A 23,607-nucleotide genomic window follows, 5' to 3' on the forward strand; every position below is an offset into this window, starting at 1 on the left:
CTGCATCTATTAGCAACAGCCAGTCACTGAGGATTTTCATGCCCTTAGCGTTTCTTTGGAGAATCTCTTGAATTTTCTAGTCTTAGTTGTCATAGCACTCTGTGAAAGAATGGAGGAGGCTCAGAAAGTGAAAAGGATTTGATACCTCCCTGTAGCACCCTGTCACAGGATTGTTCTGCCACATGTACCCAGGCGTTCATGCATCATTCTGATGATGATTAAAATGCTCTGTGATCTCCAACCTGAAGCAATCATGTTTTACTTGGCTCACTCTTGCTTTTGGTTCCTGTAGTGAAATTCTCTAGGACTGGCAACAGGTGGTCTCCTCTTCTGAAATTCACTCCATCCTGGCATTCTTTCAAAGCCCAGCTCTGCAAGCTTGAGGAAAAAATGCCAGGCTGCTTAGCTCAGGCTTTTGTGAATGTTCATAGATTCCAAGACCAGAATGGACCATCGAACATCTACTCTGACCTCCTGTATAACAAAAGACATCTACAGGGAATGTACCTTGCAGGAGGAATTGTGAATTAATTTTGGTGTATTTTTTAATTGCTGTGAAATATGCAAGTGCAGAGGTGGTGCGTGCTTGCATAAATGAGTTCTAGAAATATGGTGGCAGCCATTCCATTGCCTCCAGGCCTCACTCCAGTCTTAAGGAGCATCTGGCCCTCAGGATGGCCAAGTGCAGTCACTCTTACTGAGAGAAGCTTCAGTACTATCATGGTGGATGCTAAGACAGACAGACAAGCAGGACTATGAAGCAGCTCCTGATTCAGTAGCAGAAACATCTTGGTTGCTAAGGACTTTTTACCCCAGAGTTGGGGAGGTTCTTAGCGTGCTCCTCCCCCTGCAACCCTAAGATCTGTGCACAGAGCTTCACACATGTTTTTTCCCTTTTGTGCAGATGGGGAGGCTCAGGTAACTTTTGGTGTTGTCCTTTCAACTCTGGATCCTGTGGCTTGTGCTCTGCGTCTTGGAACTGGTGTAGGAGTGGAGACTGGGTGGACTGGACAGGACTCTGGGGGATCCTGCTTCCCCCAGAATTTAGTTGGAAAAGAGAGTGAAGCCTAAGACTGTATTGTCTTTTACATGGATCTCCCCAGTTGCAACCGTGGACAGACTTATCTTGTTGTGGAGCTGCACTGCCCAGGAATAAAGGAGTTGAGGGTTACCACAGAGGGTACCATTGGTGCGGCAAAGATCCAAGGTTTCCACAGACAGCCATGGCCTGTTCTGGTTCTCCCTTTTTCATGGGGAGAAAGTCATGTCTTCACATCAGGACAATGTGTCTATACAAGGGGATCCCATGAAAGCGTTCTTCCAACTGATCCCTCCTCTTCTTAATTATAAAATAATTGGACTAATAATTGGATTAAAAATCTCTTCCAACAATACCTTGGTATGTACCAAGGGATGTCACTGACACAGCAGTCCAGGAGTTCTTCATCCTGCCTTCTTTAACATAATGTATTTTTGTCTGCTGTTGTACTTTAAATGCCTGACTAACAAAATAAGTATTTACTTTAACTAACACACTTCACTGAGAAATACTATGTGCTTTATTTTTAGAAAGGACAAACCATTCAAAAATAACATTTGGAAATGCCAGCATTTTCCATTATTTTTGGATATAAGTTTATCTCTAATGCACCAATTTACACTGTACTTAGTTTACTTAGGTTGGAGCATAAAATAATAGATGTAGCTTCAATTTGTGTCTCATTATGTTATCATACTTAAATTGCTGATACAGTAAAACATACGCATTGATTACTTAAGAAACCTCTTCATCATTGCATTTGTATGTTTTCTTACAGTAGGTAATGGCTTTTCCTTTTCATGATTGCATGTGGACTTTTCTGATGGAAAGCATTACAGCTGCTTGGGACTCAGATTCTACAGCTATGACCACCAATATAAAAGCTTGGATAAATAAATAGATAGGGAGGCAGTAAATAGTGCTCTTGATGAACCAAACCTAGTGGGTGGATTTAGTTTGTAACTACTGTGTATGGGTGTTAAAATTCAGGATTTCATTCTCTCCTGAATAAGTTATACAAACAGAATTGCCAATGTTAATAGGGGTAGGGTTTTTGGAGACAGATTTTAACTAGTTAAATAAGATATCTGCATGCTTGACTTACAATTTGTAACCATTTTAGTACTTTCTCTTTGCAGCGTTAAAATACTGGACTATTAGGATTTTCTCTATGTGGGTTTTCATGTTATAAATGAATACCTATTTATGCAGGTAAAATAACTTAAGTAGTGTATTGAAGTTCATGTTAATATCTGCTGTTTAATGACACCTAATGATATTCAATGAAGGGTTATGCTAAACCAGAAAGAAAATGTGTTACCCAGGCAACTGGCCTTGTGCAGTATAGAGCTTTAAGCATATGGCTATGTAGTACGCATTATTTCAGCATCTTTAAGCATTAAGAACCACGTGTAATTGACTGTGAAAAATTACTGCTCAGTTACTGTATTGTATGGTCATAATAGAAGTAAATGAATACGTCATTGTTGTTAGAGTAGATCTGTTGGGAATCACTAGTAGGCTAGTCTGCTTAAGGAGCAAAAATACAATAAGAAGAAAATAGCTGGTTTAATTAACATGTAAAAATTGGGTTAATTTGAATTCAGCTGGCACAGCAAATATTAAGGTCTCTTCTGTAATATCTAGCTAGAACATCACATTGGTACACTTTAAATCTTCCCATAACCATGAATAATTGTTTTTTAAAAATGTATGTAGGTTATTTTAATAATCTATCTCAGATTTATTAGGGGGTTTTATTACTTGGAAGTACTGACAGAGAATGTGTTCCAAATTAAAAAACAAAACAAAACAACAACAAAAAACTCCCGCTGCATCCTTTAATGCCTGGAATCTTATTAATCCTAGTCTGGTACATAGAAAGTGTGCACAATGTGCTATTTCCTTATGATTTGTCAGGTTCTGTAACTGCCATACCCTTAGTGGCATTGCATGTCTTAGATATATTAACCAGTCCAACATGATGTTTGGCTGTTACCTTCGCTGCCTTCTGTATGGAATAATATTGGGCTTGTTTCACTATTTAAGGATGTAAAGTAGCTGCATGTCCATTGCCAAATTCCAGCATTACTGCTGTGGGCTGGGGTTTTCTGTAGAATTCATGGATATTTTTCTTTCTAGTATGGGTAGTGAGTTTTCTAAACAGATCTGTTCCATTCCTGCTTGCACCATTGATGCCAGCTTCAAACCTGTTTGTCTGGTTTTCTTTTACAACCATTGTAAAGTCTTGTTCATGCCTTCTCTGAGGCATGAAATGCCCTGCCTATTTTCCTCTCCAAGATGCCTCTTTCTCTCTGGGCTGGTCCAGACTAACCCCCTACTTCGAACTAAGATACGCAACTTCAGCTACGTTATTCACGTAGCTGAAGTCGAACTATCTTAGTTCGAACTTACCGCGGGTCCACACGCGGCAGGCAGGCTCCCCCGTCGACTCCGCGTACTCCTCTCGCCGAGCAGGAGGACTGGCGTTGACGGCGAGCACTTCTGGGATCGATCCCAGAAGATCGATTGCTTACCGCCGGACCCGGAGGTAAGTATAGACGTACCCTTAGTGAAATCCCCTTTAAAGAAGTGCTTCTTCTTGAATGTCACCAAGAAGTGAGTCAACTGCAATATAAGTAATGATTAAAGATAAATCTAATATTCCTTCCTCTGGGCTTTTACTGCATTCGGTCTACTCTGTCCATCCTGCTTAGGCTATATGCTCTTTGGGACAGGAGCTATTTTCATTTTGTCTTGTTCAATATCCGATATATTGTCAAATAATAATGGGTAATAATAATTTAAGTTCTACGTATTTTGCTTAGATTGTAAACAATAAATACAAGAGTAATATCCCTCTTTATTACTTTGGGTTTGAATAATTGAACTCTTGGTTACGTTTTAAGAGTAAATATTGCCATACTGGATCAAACCAATGGATCATAGAATCATAGAATAGTTGGAAGGGACCTCAGGAGGTCATCTAGTCCAACCCCCTGCTCAAAACAGGACCAGTCCTCAGACAGATTTTTGCCCCAGATCCTCAAGGATTGAACTCAAAACCCTGGGTTTAGCAGGCCAATGCTCAAACCACTGAGCTATCCCTCCCCCCATTTGGTTCATTCTTTTCTCTGACAATGGGTGCTTCCAAGGAAGTTTGAAGAAACTGCATCTCCCACAGTCTCAAGAAGATGTTGAGTCCCCATTTTGTCCATCAGGTACAACTCAGAGAAATCTGAACGCACCAGACTCTTGTCAGATATGCCAGAGGAAGAATAGGAGATTTTCATACACCTAGTTCTTTATTACTGTGTATGAATTGAGTGGAGGAAAGATACTTCTGCTTGCATCTCAGCACTTTGAATACAGTAGAATCTGACTATACGAGTGAACTTGTGTAAACAGCTCTCTTGGTACTTACCTGTTGTTTGATAGGTGACCCAGGCTAATATTTGAAGAATTGTGGCATTATGTGCAATACACAAGGGCTGCAGTGGGTGACTAGTACACTAGTGACTATATTACTAGCATACAGATAACACATTTTGCTTATTCCCCTTTGAAATGATTGACAGCACTGAGGTCTTAAAGGGTGAGCTTTTGAAACGTGCTCAAGTGACTTAGTCCCATTGAAAGTTAAAGGTGCTCTCACCAGAGTTATTTCTATCCACTGGTGGAACAGCATGTTGGCAATCCTCGTACTAATAAATTTTGCAATATGTAGCATTGCGAATATCGTGTACCATTCTTCAGTCAACACTTTAGTTGTGCTTAGCCTTGCATAGTTTGCATTTAAATTGTAATTACATTTTCTATGTGTAATTGGTTTCACACCTTTTTACTTGTCTTATTTGCAGGCTTATATCCTTTCAAGAATTTGTGGCATTTGAATCAGTCCTGTGCGCTCCAGATGCACTGTTCATGGTGGCCTTTCAACTGTTTGACAAAACAGGCGAAGGAGAAGTTACTTTTGGTAAGACTTATTATTTTCGAGCTTTGAAATATACAAAGTTAAAGGGACATGGTCAACTTAAATTTTTGCCTGAAAATATTTTATCAGCTATCATTATATGAAACACCTATGGTGTTTATAACTGAAAGCTATTAGAACAAAGAAATTTGTTGTGTTTTTTTTTAGTTTACGTTGTGCACTTGTCTTCACTTTGTGTACAATCCTTTCCACTGTTTCCTCTGTAGAGTCAGTCACTTTCTTCCTTTGCTTGTGTGGGTCTTTCACATAGCACAGGGGTGGAGGGTGGGGTGCACAATGATTGTAAAACCACACCAAAAAAAAAAAAAAAAAAAAACTGCAGGAGGACTTGAGGAGATGCATGGCTCAAAGTTACTTTGAATAGTTTTTTTGTTAAATTGGCTAGATTTCAAGTCGGTTTCCTTTGTTTTCATTTTTAAAAATTTCGTTGGTGAGATTTTTCTGTAATAAACCCGATACTACCCCCACTGAAAATCTGGTCTGTTCTTTGGAAGGTAGGGATTTACATTGACAACTCCATCAGAAACACACGTGTCACATTACACCATGGTCACTGGGGTTATTTACTTTTAGCAACCATACAGACAGCTTCTGACATCTGTAGAACTAATTGCCACCTGCCTAGGTGCATGTTACCATTCTGTTTGGAAGAAAAATACACAGATAGCAGCTGTGAATAATCGGAGTGGGCTGCACTTCAGAAAGTTTTTCTTATTTTTTAAAAAATTGCTACTTACAGAGTTTTATGTTACTATATACACTCAATTATCAATATGTCTTTGTTCTTAGTGGTGTCAGTGGGTGAACAATTTGAGACGAAAGGACAATCTGGTGAATGGCAGTGGTTCTTTGTCTCTTCTGAACTGAGTGAATGGTGACACCCTTAATGCAAGCACCCTTTGTTTCATGTTAATATTCACCCACAGATGCATCCATCCTTCCCTTTCCATTTAAAATGGGAAGATCTGCTATTGCCATTGTTGAGGCAAATGTTTAAAAAGCCACATTCGATCTTGTAGTCCGTGGAGCAAACTATAGACATGTTTTAGTTTATAGGTGTTTTGGTTGTCTAAGTTTATTAGACATCTAGTTTTCTGTGTGAAATATTACTTATTTTAACAGCTGCAGAGTGCTCAAAGCTTAGAATGGGCACTAAAAATGTTGAAACACATCAAATGAATAATAAAAGTTCTACTGTCCCTAATCTCAGTGAAGGAAATATTTTATGCCTAATATGTAATCTGTGTGTATTTCTGTTGTGTGTGTGTGTGTGTGTGTGTGTGTGTGAGAGAGAGAGAGAGAGAGAGAGAGAGATTTGACCATGCGTTTTCCACTTTAGACATATATTACAGAATATCCCCGACTATAGTGAAACTGATTAGTTCTTTGATTTTTTGAAACAAAGGCTTATGGAATGCCTGTGATCCTACAGGTTGTTGCCTCTTTCAGAGCTTCATGTGCTTGTAACATTAGTGAATGATCTCGAAACAACTAAAATTCTTTCCTCTGTACTCCGATGCTGAATCAGTTTAATTCCACTTTTTAACACTGAATTCTTATTGGTTTATTTATCCTGACCACAGATGTTTCCTCAGGATTTATGTTTAGTTTTTACACAGCATATGAGTCTGCACAGTATGGAATTTCAAAAGAAAAAAGTGCTTCCATTCAAATAAATAGAAAGTAGTTATCTGATAACTTTTTTAATGAATCAGAGGGTGTGTTGAATAGAACAAAGCCCAAACTTTGCATAAAATGTGGAAATGTAAATGTAGGATTCTTGTTTAAAAGTTAAAAATATTGACCTGTCGTATTTCTCAATGACATGCATTATTGTAGGTTGTAGATTCTCCAACTCCAAGGGAAAGTATTGAACTCATGATAAGAGACTTAGTGACTCATGGTAAGAAAAGAGCTTGCAAAGGGGTGGGTCATTTCAAACTCAAGGATTGATCTGCTTGAAATTTTTCTCTACTGACATCCCTTTTGTATGAAGAAACCTCTATGGCAGAGGTGGGCAAACTACAGTCCAGGGCTGCATCCAGCCCATCAGACATTTTAAACTGGCCCTCGAGCTCCTGTCGGGGAGTGGGTTGGGGTCTTGCCCCACTCCGTGCATGCCATAGCTCTCTGCGGCTTCCGGAAGCAGCAGCATGTTCCCACTCCGGCTCCTACGCGTAGAGGCAGCCAGGGGACTGTGCACGCTGCCCCTACCCCAAGCGTTGATTCTGCAGCTCCCATTGGCCGGGAACCATGGCCAGTGGGAGCTACAGTGGCGGCAACTGTGGACGGGGCAATGCACAGAGCCGCCTGGCTGGTGCTGCTCCTCTGCGTAGGAGCCGGAGGGGGGACATGGCACTAGTTCGGGAGTTGCTTGATGTAAGCGCAGCCAGCGCCTGCACCCCTGGCCCCCTCTCGCACCCCAACCACCTGCCCCAGCCCTGATCCCCCTCCTGCCCTCTGAACCTCTTGGTCCCAGCCAGGAGTACCCTTCTGCACCCCAGACCCTTCATCCCTGGCCCCACACCAGAGTCTATATCCTCAGCCGGAGCCCTCCTGCTCCCTGCTCCCCAACCCCCTGTCCCAGCCTGGACCCCCTTCCCGCCCCGCACCCCAACCCCCAAATTCATGAGCATTCAAGGCCTGCCATATAATTTCCATATCCAGATGTGGCCCTCAGTCCAAAAAGTTTGCCCACCACTGCTCTATGCCAAACTTTGTCTTGTGACAGTTCTTAAAGGGACTCTGTCAAGGTTGGAAGGCTCTCAAATTAACATTTGGAAGAGGAGAGGATACATGTTCTCCTTCAAAACAAATGGTGAGGTGTGGGAGGTTGAAGTGAATGCTGCATGCACAGCATTGGATATAAGACCTTCAGGTAAGGAAAGAAATTTAATTTCTGGTTTCCATCGCAAAGATGTAAGGAGAAAGTGAGGGTTTTTTCTTTTAAATTATGAAAGTGTTGATCTTTAAAAGTTTATTTATTTCACTACTGTATTATAACTTTGCCACTCGGTGGTTGGATCTTGCACCATTAAAGTTAATTATGAGTTTTTTACATCGATTGATTTGAATGGAAGCAAGATTAAACCCTCGAGTCGGCATTGAAGATTTTGAACAGGGTGTTTGTATATTGTTCAGTTGTAGGGGAGCAGAAGGAATTGATCTCTGCAGGATTGCTGATAAATATAGTATCTCAATGACTGGTAGCTAGTTTGATGTTGCTAGGAAATTACAGTTAATCTTTACTGCTGAAAAGTAATCTCACCAGATCTAGATGAGTTATTGTTTGGCTATCTAATAGGGAAACTATGAATATTCTAGTTTATATTCAGTATAATTTAGGGTTTTCCAATGGGTAATTGTGTTTTCTGCTAAATAGAATACCCCATGCATGTCACTCAACTCTGGCGTTTTCACAGACACATTGATCTTGATTATGTTTGTGCAAAGAAATCTATAATGTACTTGCTTTTCAGTTGTTTGTTTAGTCTAAATGTTATATGCCTGGATATTGGTACACCGTTCTGGGACTATTCTGGGTGCTGTAGTGATGCAAAGTATTAAAAACAAAAAAACAAAAAACTTGATGTATCATTGGAAAAATAAGTTTTTTAGCCATCAGATAAAATTTCTTTCCTTCTCAGTTTAGGCATATAATTGAAAACTGTGTAACTGTTTGCAACATGTCTTCTTTACACTTCAATTTTTAAGTATATAAAAGGGCCTTCTTGTTCAGCTTTTATTATGTTTGATAAATTCACAGGAAGTGTTGGTGTTTAATATAAAAATTAAAAAAATGGGTGAAAGTTCAAGACACAATTAACTGGACAGTTTTCTAGGTAAATATAGAGGTTAATATTGGGGTCTAGGAGGAAAGAAATAAAGCAACAAATAGAGAAGAAAAAGTATTGAAGGTAATAGTTTAATGCTGTGGTTTTTTTAATGAACTATACATTAATGGTACATACACATGTGTACATGCCCGAGTGTGTGAGTGTATCTTCCATTACATTGTCTTACTTTAACAGACAGCCTCACACTTACACTAACTTATCATTAAAATAAACATATATGTAACGTTATATATTGCATTTCTTAACATAATCTGTATTTTCGTGAAATTGAGTAGTCAAAAATTTGGGTGAAAATCAGTAAAAACCAAACAATAATTTTTATAAAGTCTTGACATTTTTTAGTACAAATCAATAAAAACTGAAAAGAAAGAGCCTTTAAGTTTATAACAATAAGGTAACTTAAATAGGTCTCTGACAAAGGTAACCAAGTATAATTGGTTTTAAAGAAGAAGAGTTTGTTTGTATGCAGTATGGTATGAAAAGGTATTGTTTTTAATTTGTCATTTCTAGAGGCTGTAGTTGTGGAATGGGAAGTAACAACATGTTTTGGCTCTTGGCTGATTGAGACTGTATCTGGCCATTGCATACTTTGTAGATTTATCTGCTGCTGATGTGTCAAAGCTTCAACAGTTTGCAAGGAGTTAAAACTCTCAGCAGGAAGGTGGAAGGAAGTTTAGTTGGCTTTTAAATTTGAGGCAAAGAGCAAACCATTGCTTCTTACTGTTGAGTGTTGACAGGCACATAAAAGCTGATAATGTAAGTCCAGGGGTTTAAGAGACTTAGCAGTGTTGCTTTTTTGTTGTATTACAGTATTTTAATGCCTCATTAAAGAGTCAGAGCTCTTTGAAATTCTATACTATGTAGCTTTTTTTTTTAAAGTTTAGAAGCTTGGATAAAAATGTCAAATTTAAAAATTAAGTCCATTTGATAACCTCCATGTTTGATTGTGAATGGGTGAATGAAAGGGCCTTGTGTGTTATAACAACAAAACTTAGAACTTGTATTGTCCTTTTCAAACATCAGTCCTTGTAACATCTATGAGAAGGCAGTTATAAACATTTTGCAGTTGGGGAAAGATAAAAAGATGGTATGTGATTTGCCCAAGTCCACACATCCAGTTGGTGACAAAGCTGGGTGTAGAGTTTAGAACAGTGGTTCTTAACCCGGGGGCCACTTGTGGCCCAATCAGCACATAGCTGCGGCCCATGTTACATCCTCAGGGCCATACAGGTAGTAAGTACATTGTGTGGATGTGACCCACATAACACACAGAGCTGCATATATGGTCCACAATGGTAAATAGTTTGAGAACCACTGGATTAGAAATTGCTGTTTTCCTAAATCCAGGCTTTAATTACTAGACTAGATCTTCTGTCTCCTCTCTATAGTGCAGGAATGGTCTTCGCGAGTTTCAGTATAGGCTTCTGACAGTATTACACTTCAAAAAAGCCATATAAGCACTGAAAAACATTTTCCTATGAAGCAAGATTTTATTGCAACTGTATCTTAAGCCATGTAATAGAATTAATATTTTAATCATAATTTCATATACAATATGACAGATATCAGAATGAAATTAATATCTCTTCAATCTAGAGACTACATCTGCCTTCATGTGATGATAAAGCCAAAGCATATTATGTTAAAATGTACTAAACACTATGTAAAAATTAAATGTCATTGATTTTTATGGGCCTATTCAAATAAACCAATGATGCCCAACCTTATTACACAGGAGGACCACATACCCCAAGGACAACCTGGTGGGGGCCAAACAGATTCTATATATTTTAATAAGATTTAAAGTCACCTGTATTTATTTATATTTTAAGTTCAGCTTGTTTCGTATGTATTTAGATAGGGTGTTTTTATGTACAGTATTGTCTATTGACACACTTGTGTAAGCTAAAATGATGTAAACATGACGACAAAATGCTAATGAATCAGCTGTTAGTATATTATGTTGAAGCAGGCCGCAGACATTATGAAATCTTCTGGTGGACCATAGCTTGACCACTCCTGATATTAACAAATGCCAAGAGGTGGGGGGAGAGAATTTGGGAGTGGGGTATCTAATACAGTATTCCAGTGAAGTTAAATTATCTTGTGTATATGAAGCTTTTTAATACATCTGGGGAAAAAACATTTAGCATCTTGGGTGAAATCCTTACCTGATTTGAAATCATTGCTTCATTGTGACCAGGATTTTGCCTATTGCTTGCTTCTTGTCAAACAAAATTTGATAAATTGGCTGGTTTAGTTGTAAATGCTCAAAAGATGAAATCCTCACTCAAAGGAGTTGTGCTGAAATTTTCGGGAGACTGCATGCACAGTGTTTTTTACCCATGATGCAGAGTCAATCCCTGCTTTAAGACCAACAATTAAAATCAGTAACACTAGAAAACAAGGGTGCAAAGAGTGTACATTTCTGTGGGCTTAGTTGAATGCTATTAACTAAATAAAATGATAGAGCAGTATGCAGAAAAATTATGATAGTGTAAATATAAAAGTTTTGTTTTTTATAGTACAATAGTTCCCCTTCAGATAAAGCATTTGTATTATTTTATACAAGTAGGCTAACTATAATAAAGTTATTATGCCTAATGTCAGAGCTTTGGAATAGTCAGCTACGCTGAGAGATCTTAAATTAGATATAGGTATTACTAGTGCATTTATGTATAAAATAGAAATAAACAGGTGTCAGAATTAAAGTTTGATAAATAGAACTGCTTGAACATTTTCCAGCAAATTTTCCAGTTTTTCTATCAGAAATTGTCGTGTTGTTGAAATCAAGCCTTTTTACAAGAATGCATCAATTTCAGGAAAAAAACCCCACATTTGGTTTCAACATTTTCAGAAATGAATGGGTTGATTTTTGTCTTGAGACAACTTTTTGTTTTGAAATTTGTTTAATTTTACATTATAAAAAATTAAAGTAAAAATGTAAGCATTTCAGTTGATCCAAAACAATATTAAATTCTTGATTTCTTTCTGATTTTGTTTCAAAACTACGGAATTTTCTGTGAAACTGAAATTCTAATTACCGTACAGCTCTACTGATAAACAGTTTATGGTATTAGTGATCAAGGATTCAGTAAAATTATTTTTATAGGGTAAAAATAAAAGTCCTATATGTTTCAATTTGATGCAGATTTCAAATGGATATTAAGATGTTTTGTGGAAAAATTGAGTTGATTGTAAGATAGTTACACAGTATCAGTTTAAAAATAAAACTCCTTTCCTCTCAGAACTAGAGGTGGGGGGATGGGGGAAAGAACCTGAAATTGTTAGGTGGATGTAACTGCAGAATTGAATAACTCATTCCAAGCCTTTGTCTCAAGGTGCAGTCAGTATATATGTATAGTCTGTATTTATTGTGGGACACATCTTCTGTTATGAATTATGACAGTCCACATATCCAAGGAACACGTTAATTTTTGATACAGGTTACCAAACAGCACTTCTGCACATTTATCTGCCCTAGGGCTTGTGTACACATAAGCATTCTAATTGTACGCAACTCTTCACATATATTTAACTATTTCTGCAACTATTGTGTACAGATTCAGAGTACCCTTTGTATGGTACTGTTTTGATACTTTGTCATTACACTAAGAATCATTACAGAAACCCTAAATGACCAAAGCTTTAACAGCAGAGTGCTGTAGTTAGTGCTTGTATGATCAAGATTTCATTATGTTTAAGGTATGTTCCACAATATGCTTATATCTTTATTATGACTGTAAGCTGTTCTTGCAGGGACTGTACTTTTACCTGTTTGTATATCACCTTGTACAATGGTGCCCCAGTTTTGATCAAGATCTCTAGAATAATCAAAATAAAGAACTGACTTTATATGGTTTGTTCGCTTACTCACTAATTTGAATATTCAATAATACATGATGGATCTCCAAGTCATTAGCTCAAATTGTTGAGGAATTACTGTCCTTGACTGCTTTGTTTGCTTATGCCTATATAATGTAACATTCTTTCAACTTTCATCTAGATATTATGGGCCGTATAGCATTGCTACAAGTGCAAAATCTTACTTTGATTCTATAAAGCATTGGTCCCCAACCTTTTTCGTCCGGCAGGCGCCAGACAACGAGCCACGGAGGACCGTGGCGGCGGATGAGCATCCGCCAAAATGCCGCCGACAAGTAGCAACATCAATAGGCATCGCCGCCAAAATGCCGCTGACAAGCAGCGTCATCCAGAGGCGTTGTCGCCAAAAATCGACGGCGTTTCGGCGGCGACGCCTCTGGATGACGCTGCTTGTTGGTGGCATTTCGGTGGATGCTCGTCCGCCGGCCATGGCACCCGTGGGCACCGCTTTGGGGACCCCTGCTATAAAGGCACCTCTACACTGCGCACCACCATGGTGATATGTAGCATATATCTAGCTACACATTGCAGTGAAAAGCAGGCTGTCTCAACACTGGTGTATTACTATATGCAGCAGTGAAAGGCTGTGACAGAGAGGAGGCAGTGGGGATATGCTCTGGAAGTGGGGAGGTAGATGCTACGTTGCTAAAAATAGCAGTGTAGACTGGGGGAGATACTGCTTGGGTATGTAGAGAGACCTATATGGTAAATACTAAAAGGGTTCAGGCATGTCTTTACTTGTCTAAGCAGTGCCTCAGAGTCTGCACTGTTATTAATACCCGTTAGGAGGGAATGCAGTAATGTACTGTACATGCCACCATAAGGAGTCTGCAGTGTAGACCTACCTGCAGTGTAGTGGAGCAGTTCTGATCTCTGCAATTTTTCAGTGACCAATAGTCCTCTTATTGTTTGATACAGGATTCTGCACAATTTATGACTGATGCTAGACTGCTCATATATTTATCTCCAAAATGTAAAATTTTTGCTTGCGACCTTGACGTTAATTTCGTAGATATTTAGTTTCTAGACAATGCTGTAAATGTGGTAAGTTTTGGTTTGGGTTGTAAGTGTTTTGTAAGCAGGCACATATATTTTCTGAATGCATGCTAAGTTAAACAAAACATGTTTTAGACACAAGTTAAAGCTGTCATTTTAAATACAATAAGAACCCTTTTCATGATTGTGTTTTATCGAGCCTTTTGGAAGTTTAGCTGTGCCTGCTAGCACCACCAAAGTTAAAATTGCCTAGTGACTGGAGGTTTTGCATAATTTTTTGTTTATAAATAAATATAAAGAGTTCTACTTTGGAAAATAAAAAATGTCATCTTCCTACTTAATCGATTTACTCTCTGTTCACAATCATTCTTATCAGGTTGGTTTAGGGCAAGTTGGATTCTGTTTCTTCATGTGCACCAACACAGAATTGTTTAAATTACTGATAGTTAGGCCTGTACAAACTCAGTGGAGACACAAGGTTTGCACAAGTGTAAGGCATAATTTGGCATCCAGAATCTTTATTATGGAGGGAGATATAAAAGGTCCCAGCTAGATTTTGCGGTGTGATGGCTATAAAAAGATGCTCTTTTTATTAAACCAATTAATTATTTGTATTACAATAGCATCTAGGAACCCCACTCAAAGGTCAGAGCCCCATTGCGCCAGGGAGGTACAGACATGTAACAAAGACATTGCCCTGTCCAGAGCGGACAGAAGACACAAACAGGGTGAGGAAGGGTTGGAGGATGAAAATATGAACAGAAATGAGGAGAAAAGCAGAAGTCATAGCTTGCATTTATCTGTTTAACCTTGAAATCACTGAGACACAAATGTGGATCCCTGTGATAATTTTTTCTAATAATTTTGTATGACTGGAATTTAACTTCAAAATAAATTGTCCAGCTGTTCTTAAGCTTTATGAATCTTTAAATGATTTCTTAATCTTCTGTCTAATGACAATTATCTCTTTTCTAAAATAAAAACCTGGTGTGCTGTTACTCTAACATTAGAATTGGGCTTTCAGTTTTTGTTCTCCAAAGTCCATGTAGTGCTGCTGTCCTGGATTAATAGCAATAGAGTCAGAAGTCCTGGTTATACAACACCCAATAAAAAAGAAAACCAAACAGATGCTGCAGAGCCATGGCTTCTCCATGCCACTGAGTCTGACTGAAAGGGGCCACCTTTAATACAAGACTCTAGGCTCATGTGCCATTTTGCTCCTTTGCTGAGACTGCCAGCAAGAATGCTAGAAGGACAAGGTGGGTGAGGTAATATCTTGGACCAACTTCTGTTGGTGAGAGAGACGAGCTTTCGAGCTTACACAGAGCTGAAGACAAACTCTATGTAAGGCCTTGTCTACACTGCCACTTACAGCGCTGAAATGTTCTTCGCTCGAGTGTGAAAAACCATCCCCCGAGCGATGACAGTTTCAGCACTGTAAAGTGGCAGTGTAGATAGTGCTACAGCACTGGGAGCCATTCCCCTGGCAGAGGTGGTTTTATTACAGTGCCGGGAGACCTCTCTTCCAGTGCTGGACCCGCAACTACACAGCCAATGTTAAAGCACTACTGCGGCAGCGCTTTAACATTGGCTTTGTAGACATACCCTAAGATTGAAAGCTTGTCTCTCTAACCAACAGAAGATAGTCCAATAAAAGATATTACCTCACTCACCCTGTCTCTCTGATATCCAACATGGCTACAACAACACTGCAGGCAGCAAGAATGCTGGCACTATGGTAACTGCTGTCATGATACAGACACCTCTCTGCCTAGAATTGGGTTAAGCCTACCAATTCATTTTACATAGGCTATCTAGCAGCCATCCAAAGCAATGACTTTTGCTTTCCATCAATGTAATCTAAAGGTTAATGTATTATCTAGAGATGAAAGGCTTCCTAACCAATTACCAAGTCATTCACCTTTTGATTTACTACAACTGTTAAAATTTTTTAAATGATCAGGTTGCAAACAATGGAAAATCAGTTCCCACTTATGAACAATAAGTGTTAAACAATTGAATGCAGATGCACGCCAACATCAGATTGTCATGTCTGTGTTGTGGGGTATCTTGTCAAAGATCAGTAAAACCGCACAGAAGCCTTTCCAGTTCAGTGGGTCAAAAATCCACTTTTTATGAAAGGCTAAATGTGGATTTGTGCGATTGACTATAATGGCTCCAATTTTGAAAGCTTAGAAGTAACAGAGCACTTCTAGTTGGTGGAATAATTTGAGAATACTACATGCTCAAATGGCTAAAATATTGTGCTTTCTGCTGCTACTTCATGCTACTTAAAAAAAGAAGTGTGGGAAAGGTGGCATGAAGCCAATTTGAGAGTAAATCACAACCATATAAGATCACTCTTTGGTTAACTGTGAGCTGAAAGTTAGCCATCCTTTATACTTATACTATGGGGCAATTTGGGGAACAACCAGAACTTCCCCCACCTGTACACATTTGTATGGTAGCAACAACAGTGTATGTTTTAGCCTTAATATTCTTCCATCCTTTTTAAAGTTGTACTGGGTTGCATATTGAAAGTTAAATGCTGTAACAGACTCTTGGAGCAGTGAAATTTTTTGCTATTATGAATTTTAATATGTAGTTTCAGATAGCAAAATATATTTACACACAGTGTGTGTATCTTCTTACTTTTTAAATTGGAAAATCTGCTGTTACCTAGCAGTTAATGACTATTTTTTTCCAACAGTTGGAATGCAGGACCAGATTTGATAAGCTGATAAAAGAAAACAAAACTGAGAACATGTTGGAAGTGCTCAGAGTGAAAATTGCAGTTTAGGTAGGTTTTGGGGTAGATAGTTAGACATTTTAATTGAACTAAAATAGTTTTATACTAATACAGCACTGTTGTGGGAGTATGTTTTGTGGTGCATTTGAAATTGAAGTATTTAAGTGGGGAGGGGAATATATGTTAATGCTTTTGCAAGAAAGCGATTTTTGTAACATCCATCTAAACAAAATAGCTGTTAAAGAAATAAACCTCACAAATCTGCATTAGAGAGAAAATATAACAACTTGGACTGCTTCGGAATAATGTCTCTGAGATAGAAGTATGCACTTCCTTGAGTCAGTCTACAAGATAGACCACAGTTTGTGGTCCAGAAGCCAAGCTAATTTCTTTCCTTCTTACTCATCACCAATAAGATACTGCAGGCCAAAATCTATTTTCAGTTATACATATCCAACCCCCATTGTCTTCAAATTATGTTTTCCTCTGTTGAACCTATGAAAACTGCAGTTTGCAGAGTAGTAACTGAGGGCATACAACAGAAGAAGGGTCTACTAAAATACTTTTCTATAAAACAAAGCTATTAATTAAACTTTCAGTGCTACTCCTAGTTTAAAAAAGCATGATGTCCAAAGACCATCCATATACCTGATGATGTTTTGCACTTGTGTGTGCTTTCACACACACACTTCCCTGTGTATATATCAAGCCGTTTTACAATAACTTTATTTTAGGCGTCCTCTAGACCAGTTTCAAAATGGTCAATGATGGTCTGATCCAAAGCCTCTTAGAGTCAATGGAAAGAGCCTTACTGACTTTAGGATCACGCATTGCCTGAGGGCTAGATTGTGTATCCTGTACTGTGCTGGAGAACAGTAGTATGAATAGTTCCATTTACATCAGTGGAACTACTCTTATGAGTAACTGCTCACCAGTGTGATGAGGTCATCCAGAATCTAGCCCAAGTGACTGTAAAGAATATGTGCATGGTGACATGACCAAGGTAAATTAATTTACAGCTGTTTGTTTCCAAGTATACGGTCAGAAAACTTTTAAATGCTTAGCTGTGGTTAACTAGATATACTTCAGTGTAAAAGTATCCTTTACTATTTTAAATGTTGCCTACACAGAATGAAGAGGGCTTACCTACACTCAGCATTAGCATGAGGAGTTAGACAATTACATTTTTTTATAATTTATTTGTACCCATTTTCTCTTAAAAATAATCTTGACTGTATGAATCTAAGCTCCAGCTATAATACTGCTACTTTTCTCTTTAGACCCTTAACTGTGGTAATATAAAAAGGTCCTTGTCAAAAGGGGTTGAAGAGGCAACGTTGGTATTGGTGCATGGTGTGAAACTGCATCCACTTATCTCATTAGGTCATTTACCTTATGAATTCTCTAGTTTGTCTTGTGTTCTCTGCTTAGCAGAAGATAGCCATGCTTTTCACATAAGTTGTTACCCAAATCATCAGGGTGGAATGTCATTCCTTTCTGTCAATTCAAGCTTTCTTTTAAGGGCATAATACACATATGACACCCCAGCCCAAAGTGACTACTTTGCTGGAACAACATAGCTGTATAATATTTGTCCAAATGAAAAAGAAAATGGTAAATTTAGGCCTGAGTGAAAAAATGATTGATTTGAGAAGTCTTTCACATTTAATACAGTGGATGTTTAGGAATTATAGCCTATAGAATTTTTAGTGATAAGTTCTAACTTTATGGCATGTGCAAGTAATTTTTTCCAAACGTTAAAAATAGTTAGTGTAGCCCTTCAGAAGAAGGGAGCTGATGTTTGAGTGTTAATTTAGTACACCCAGATCTATATTATTAATTATGAACTCATTCTTTCAAAACTTTAACATTTTAAGCTCTGAAATAGATAATTCTTAGATTAAGGCTTTTTAGCATGTGAACAAATTGCATGATCATTCTACAATACACTTTGTTAGTGTTTTGCAATATAGCTAGTGTTCATGGTAAACAAATGTAAATAAAATTATTTTAATGTTTATAATATGTATCTAGGTTTCAGTATCTGCTATAGATTTCAGCAAAGTCAATTTGAGAAAATGTTGGCTTAATATTTTGGTCCTTTAAAAGTACATTTCTGTGTGCTTAGTTGAATGCTGTTAACTAAATAAAATGATAGAGAAGTATGCAGAAAAATTATGATAGTGTAAATATAAAAGTTATTTGTTTTTTATAATACTATAGTTTCCCTTCAGATAAGTTTGATATTTCAGGTTCTACTTGACACACTTAGACATTTTCAGGTTATAATCCAAAATTTAATAAAATAAATTCATCTGTTACAAATAACAACATGGATTACTAAAACTGAAAACTTAGAATGTCCTCCTTGCCACTTTTTATGCTTTTGATTGATTAACAGCTCTGTTTGGACAATAGAAATGTGCTAATTGGTCATAGTCAGTTTTTACGAACTTTTCCAGGTTTTTGTGCAATAGCACAATGCTGAAATATTACTATTCCTGACATTGCAGGGTGAATGCTTTCTTTTTAAAATTAAAAACAAAACAAAAATCCCTGCTTCTGCTGGAATTTTCGAATTTTTTTCTTTTGTAAAAGAATATTTGTATAAAATCCAGATTTAGGGTGAAATTTGACCTGACAAACTCTTTTTATAAATTTTTCTCAACTTTTAAAAAGAGTTTTCTAAAGTTACCAAGAGGGCATAAATGTGCTCTTTTAATTCACCTTTATTTGTATTTTGTCTGCTTTGTATCATCTGCTTTGGGTTAGTTTGCAGAGTGCTGCCCTAAGGTTTGAAGTAAAATTAAATTTTAAAAGTGACCACCTTCTGTTGTAATGCTGGATTTAGAAGACAAGGGAAGAGTTCAGTTTGAACTGAGGAACAGCTTGGAGTGAATTGTAGTAAATGTTCTGGTACCTTTTGACAGTTAAATCAAAGGCCAAACCATTGTAAATTTGTTCATGGAGCATGAACAGTTTTAGTGTCTGAATCAGACAGTAAGACTAAAAATGACGCGAATCAGTGAAGTTGTTCTAGATGGGTGAGTGATGAGTGTAGTGAGGGAAAAAGGAAAAATTCAATATCCAGTCCACTGAACATTTATAGGAGTTTGTGAACCATGAATAGTGATGAGAAGGAAGTATATGGTATGTGTAAAAAGTCTTGGACAAAGGGGGGGGGGGGGGATACCATGTCTCATACCATCAAGTAGTCAATAAAAGCACAGTAGGCAATCTTCCAGTCAGCTAACTGCACCATATAATCCAACATGCACACTGTCAGAAAAGCACTGGGTGTTAGTTTCAAAAACACACTGACGTCAGTTTACATCATCGTTTTGAAATGCTCTTAAGTATTGAAGCTCTCTGCCTATTGTACTAAACAGCTAACCAAATATTGAAGTTTGTTTGGGGCAGCATCTCAAATCTGACTAAACTGTAGTAAGAAATCATATTTACCTCTTCTCCTTCAGCTATTTTGGCTGTTGGGAGGAATATTTGTATTTATCTGAATTCCTGGGGAGGTGCAGGTATATACATACATATACCTGTGAATGCAAGTAAGTAATAGGACAAAAATATTAGGATAAATAATCTTAATTTTCTTCCCAATACTTTTGATAAACTGTTTCAATTCCTTTGTTATACGTTATCTAGGTGTTTGTAATTTGCCCAGCACCTTAATGTTAAGGTGCAATACAAATCATTAGGAAGCATACTTTCAGACTTGAAATAACCATTCTTTCTTACCCTTCTTTTTGTCATTTTCTTGAGTTGAGGTTGTTCTGTTCACCCCAGAGAAGGAGTTTGAGGGTGCATCTTCATTGGGGGGAAAAAAGGTGTATTCTTACTTTTAGTTAGCTAACACGAGGTAAAATTCTAGTGAAGGCAAGGCAGTTATCTGCAAACATTTGTGTAAGCTACTAAAGTAAACCAGCCTATAGTCTTTACCACAACCTGCTAACAAGTGTGAAAGTTACAGACTGGCTTGTCATCACGAGATCTTACCTCGTATTAGTTACTTCATTTAAGCTATTAGACCAAGTAGGAACACACCTTTTTCAAAGTGAAGAGGTGGCCTGAGAGTTTGACTGGATACATTCTTTGTAAACAGACTTTCAGGGCTCTCATGACATGCAAACAGTGCTAGTCTCATCCTGGAGGGAGGAGAGGTAGGTAAGAAAATAGGATATTACCAAGCTTTTTCCTAATTGCTACAAAAAGGAGACTGACTTGGGAGTAAACCACAGGACTGATTTGAGAACATCCATATTCTTTTGGAAGATTAGAAATGGTTTTTAACAGGAGGAGGCAGCTGTTTCCTCAGCTTGCCTGATTGAAGATATTGGGGCTGTTTTTAAAGCAAGTAGTCTAGGCTCAAAATGCAGCAACAGAAACTCTCTAAAATCTCCACAGAGGGGCTGCAAGGGGCAATTTCTCTTTCAATGGGATATGGTCCTAATACAATGCACTTGGAAAAGGGATGAGACCTCCTTATGAACCCATCTGATTTCCCCGAGAGTGGAATTTTGTGCTTCGATGTGCTAGCTGACAGCCCAAAATACAAGCCTGCTGTCGGGTGCAGGCAGAGGGGGGGAGGGAGGGGCTCTGAGAAAGAGGTGAACAGTGCTGTCTAGGGTGAGACATTTGTCCCAAATGTATTGAGAAAAATTTTATAGGCTTTGAAAGCAGCCTCTGGATGTTTAGTTCTCAATGACTGCTGGGATAACGCCAGGTTAACTAGGGTCAGCTGATGGGAAAACAGGGTGAACAAAATTTGATTTTTTTAATTAAAAAATACATATTTTTAAAAAATTCTAAATTCAATACAGGCTTTTTATTTTTATATTTTAAATAAACCTATTTAAAATTAAATTTGAAATTGACAACCTATGTTAAGGCCTAAACTTACTATGATCTTTGTAAGTCATTTCAGTTAAATAAAAATAAGTTCAGCAGTACATTTTTTGCTACCACATTTAAAAGAAAATCAAATCACTGAACTTGTCATTGACTAGGCACCTGGAACTAGGGTGACTAGATGGCAAGTGTGAAAAATTGGCATGGGGGTTGGGGATGAATAGGTGTATAAGATAGAGCCCCAAATATCGGATTGTCCCTATAAAATTGGGACATCTGATTTGTTGAAGTGCTAAATCAGCTTTTGACTGTAGTAGCCTCTTCTGCAGGTGCAGAGAGAATTTTTTTTTCATTTCAGTTTATGCTGATAGTTCAGTTCAATGACTAGTTCATTCAAGGTTAAGAACCCAATTGGAAGTTGAAAAATCAGGAAAGCTTGTTTTCCTCTTCCAATCTATGAATTAAAAACTAGGTGTGAGAGGATGAGATCTGCCAACTACAGATATACTCTACCGTTGTTTAATAAATCATTTGGTTTTAAATGTAAAAACATGTTTTGATAAACTTTATCATGAGGTTTTTTTCTTGTGTACCCAACACCTTTAAGGAAGGTTTATTTTTAAAAAAGTCTGTTTTATGGCATTTTTAGTAGAATTTGAGTTTCCGTCGAAATGGAGCTTCACACAAATTACAAGTAAAATATTATCATCTAGTAAATAAGACATGCATAGTTTACTATTTTCGAACATAATATGTGTAAAATTTGAGAATGAATAAATGTAAATTAAGCTATATAATTGTTTAAATAAATGCTATCAATACAGCAGATCCTCATGGTTAACAAAAAGAAGCATCAAATTTAGTGTAAAGATTACATTTAGTTGTAATTCAACATGTTTTAATAGTTGTCAAGCCAATGAGAACCAACCTTTCATTAGGAAAATGGCTAAAAATACAAATGCAAAACACCATTAAAACTGATGGTTTAAATTAAGGTTTCCTGCTTGTTGATTTAAATCATGATTAAAATTAGTGATTTTAAATTACTTTGATTTAAATCAATCCATCCTGTGGGGAATTTTTTAGTTCTCCTTCCACCACTCTGACTTCCAGATCTTCACAAATTAGGTCTGATAAAAGATGAAACTAATAATCCCATTGAGGGAAGAAGTAATAGTCTACAGTGAAGTGTCTCTCGAACAGAACCAGTTTTAGTACCACTGTCAACAGATGGAGGACTTCAGTGCTCAGATTTTTAAAAGTAATAAGGTGCCTATTATCAGAGGGGTAGCCGTGTTAATCTGGATCTGTAAAAAGCGACAGAGTTCTGTGGCACCTTATAGACTAGCAGACGTGTTAGAGTATAAGTTTTCGTGGGTGAATACCCACTTCGTCAGATGGAGGTTCCCACTGCGATTTTCAGAAGCTTCTAGATGCCTTAAACTCATTGATTACAATGGGCTTTAGGTGTCTAGGTGCTTCTGAAAATCCCACTAGACACCTAAATGCCTTTAAAAATGTGACTCTAGATGGTTAGAGTATCTGAAGAGCTGCTGCCTTGGAACATATCTTTGCTATGTACCCTTGATTCAGGGGACTCCTCTTCCCTGCTGTGGTTAAGAAGGCTCCCAGGTAGATTTGGACAGGTTTTTTTTTTTTTTTTTTTTTTAATAGTAAATGCATTTTAAATATTTATTGGATCAGGGACATGAATTTGGTCTTCCACGTCTCAGGTGAGTTCATTGACCACCTGGCTACAGAGTCATTCTCTTTCTCCCCTTCTCTCTCTGCCCAAATGACTGTTTAACTATTTATACACAGTGGAACAGCTTCAGCAGGAGACACTGAGAGAAACCCACACCAGAGTATCCCATAGCCCAGTGGTTAGGGCATTCTCCTCCAAAGTGGTAGACCCAAGTTCAAGTCCCCGCCCCACACCAGGCAGAGGGAGGAAATTGGATCTGGGTCTTCCACATGACAGGTGAGTGCCCTAACCACTGGGCTATAGCTTACAAGGAGTTGACACCACTGCCTCCAAGTCTACCTCTATCATCTTTTCCTCTAGCCATTTTGTGACTCCATCCTTTTAAAAATACCTGGAAACAATGTTTTGGATTGGATGAAACATTTTATGTGACCTGAAATGGACTTTTTTTCAGAATTTTCAAATGTCAAATTTGGTTTGACCTGAGCCAATATTTGATTTTGATTTTTTTTGAAACTA

The 23,607-nt window shown here is 37.8% G+C and overlaps 1 protein-coding gene across 2 annotated transcripts in view; it reads left to right on the plus strand.

Moving 5' to 3' along the window:
* Positions 1-23,607, plus strand: part of SLC25A13 (solute carrier family 25 member 13) — a 136,479-nt gene that overhangs the window by 50,518 nt on the left and 62,354 nt on the right. For both annotated transcript variants that reach the window (XM_054020387.1, XM_054020388.1), the window contains one exon: positions 4,900-5,015. In XM_054020387.1, coding sequence (XP_053876362.1) covers positions 4,900-5,015 — 116 coding nt within the window. The remainder of the gene's footprint in view (positions 1-4,899; positions 5,016-23,607) is intronic.

Source organism: Malaclemys terrapin, chromosome 2, assembly GCF_027887155.1.
Source record: "Malaclemys terrapin pileata isolate rMalTer1 chromosome 2, rMalTer1.hap1, whole genome shotgun sequence".
Taxonomy (NCBI): domain Eukaryota; kingdom Metazoa; phylum Chordata; order Testudines; family Emydidae; genus Malaclemys; species Malaclemys terrapin.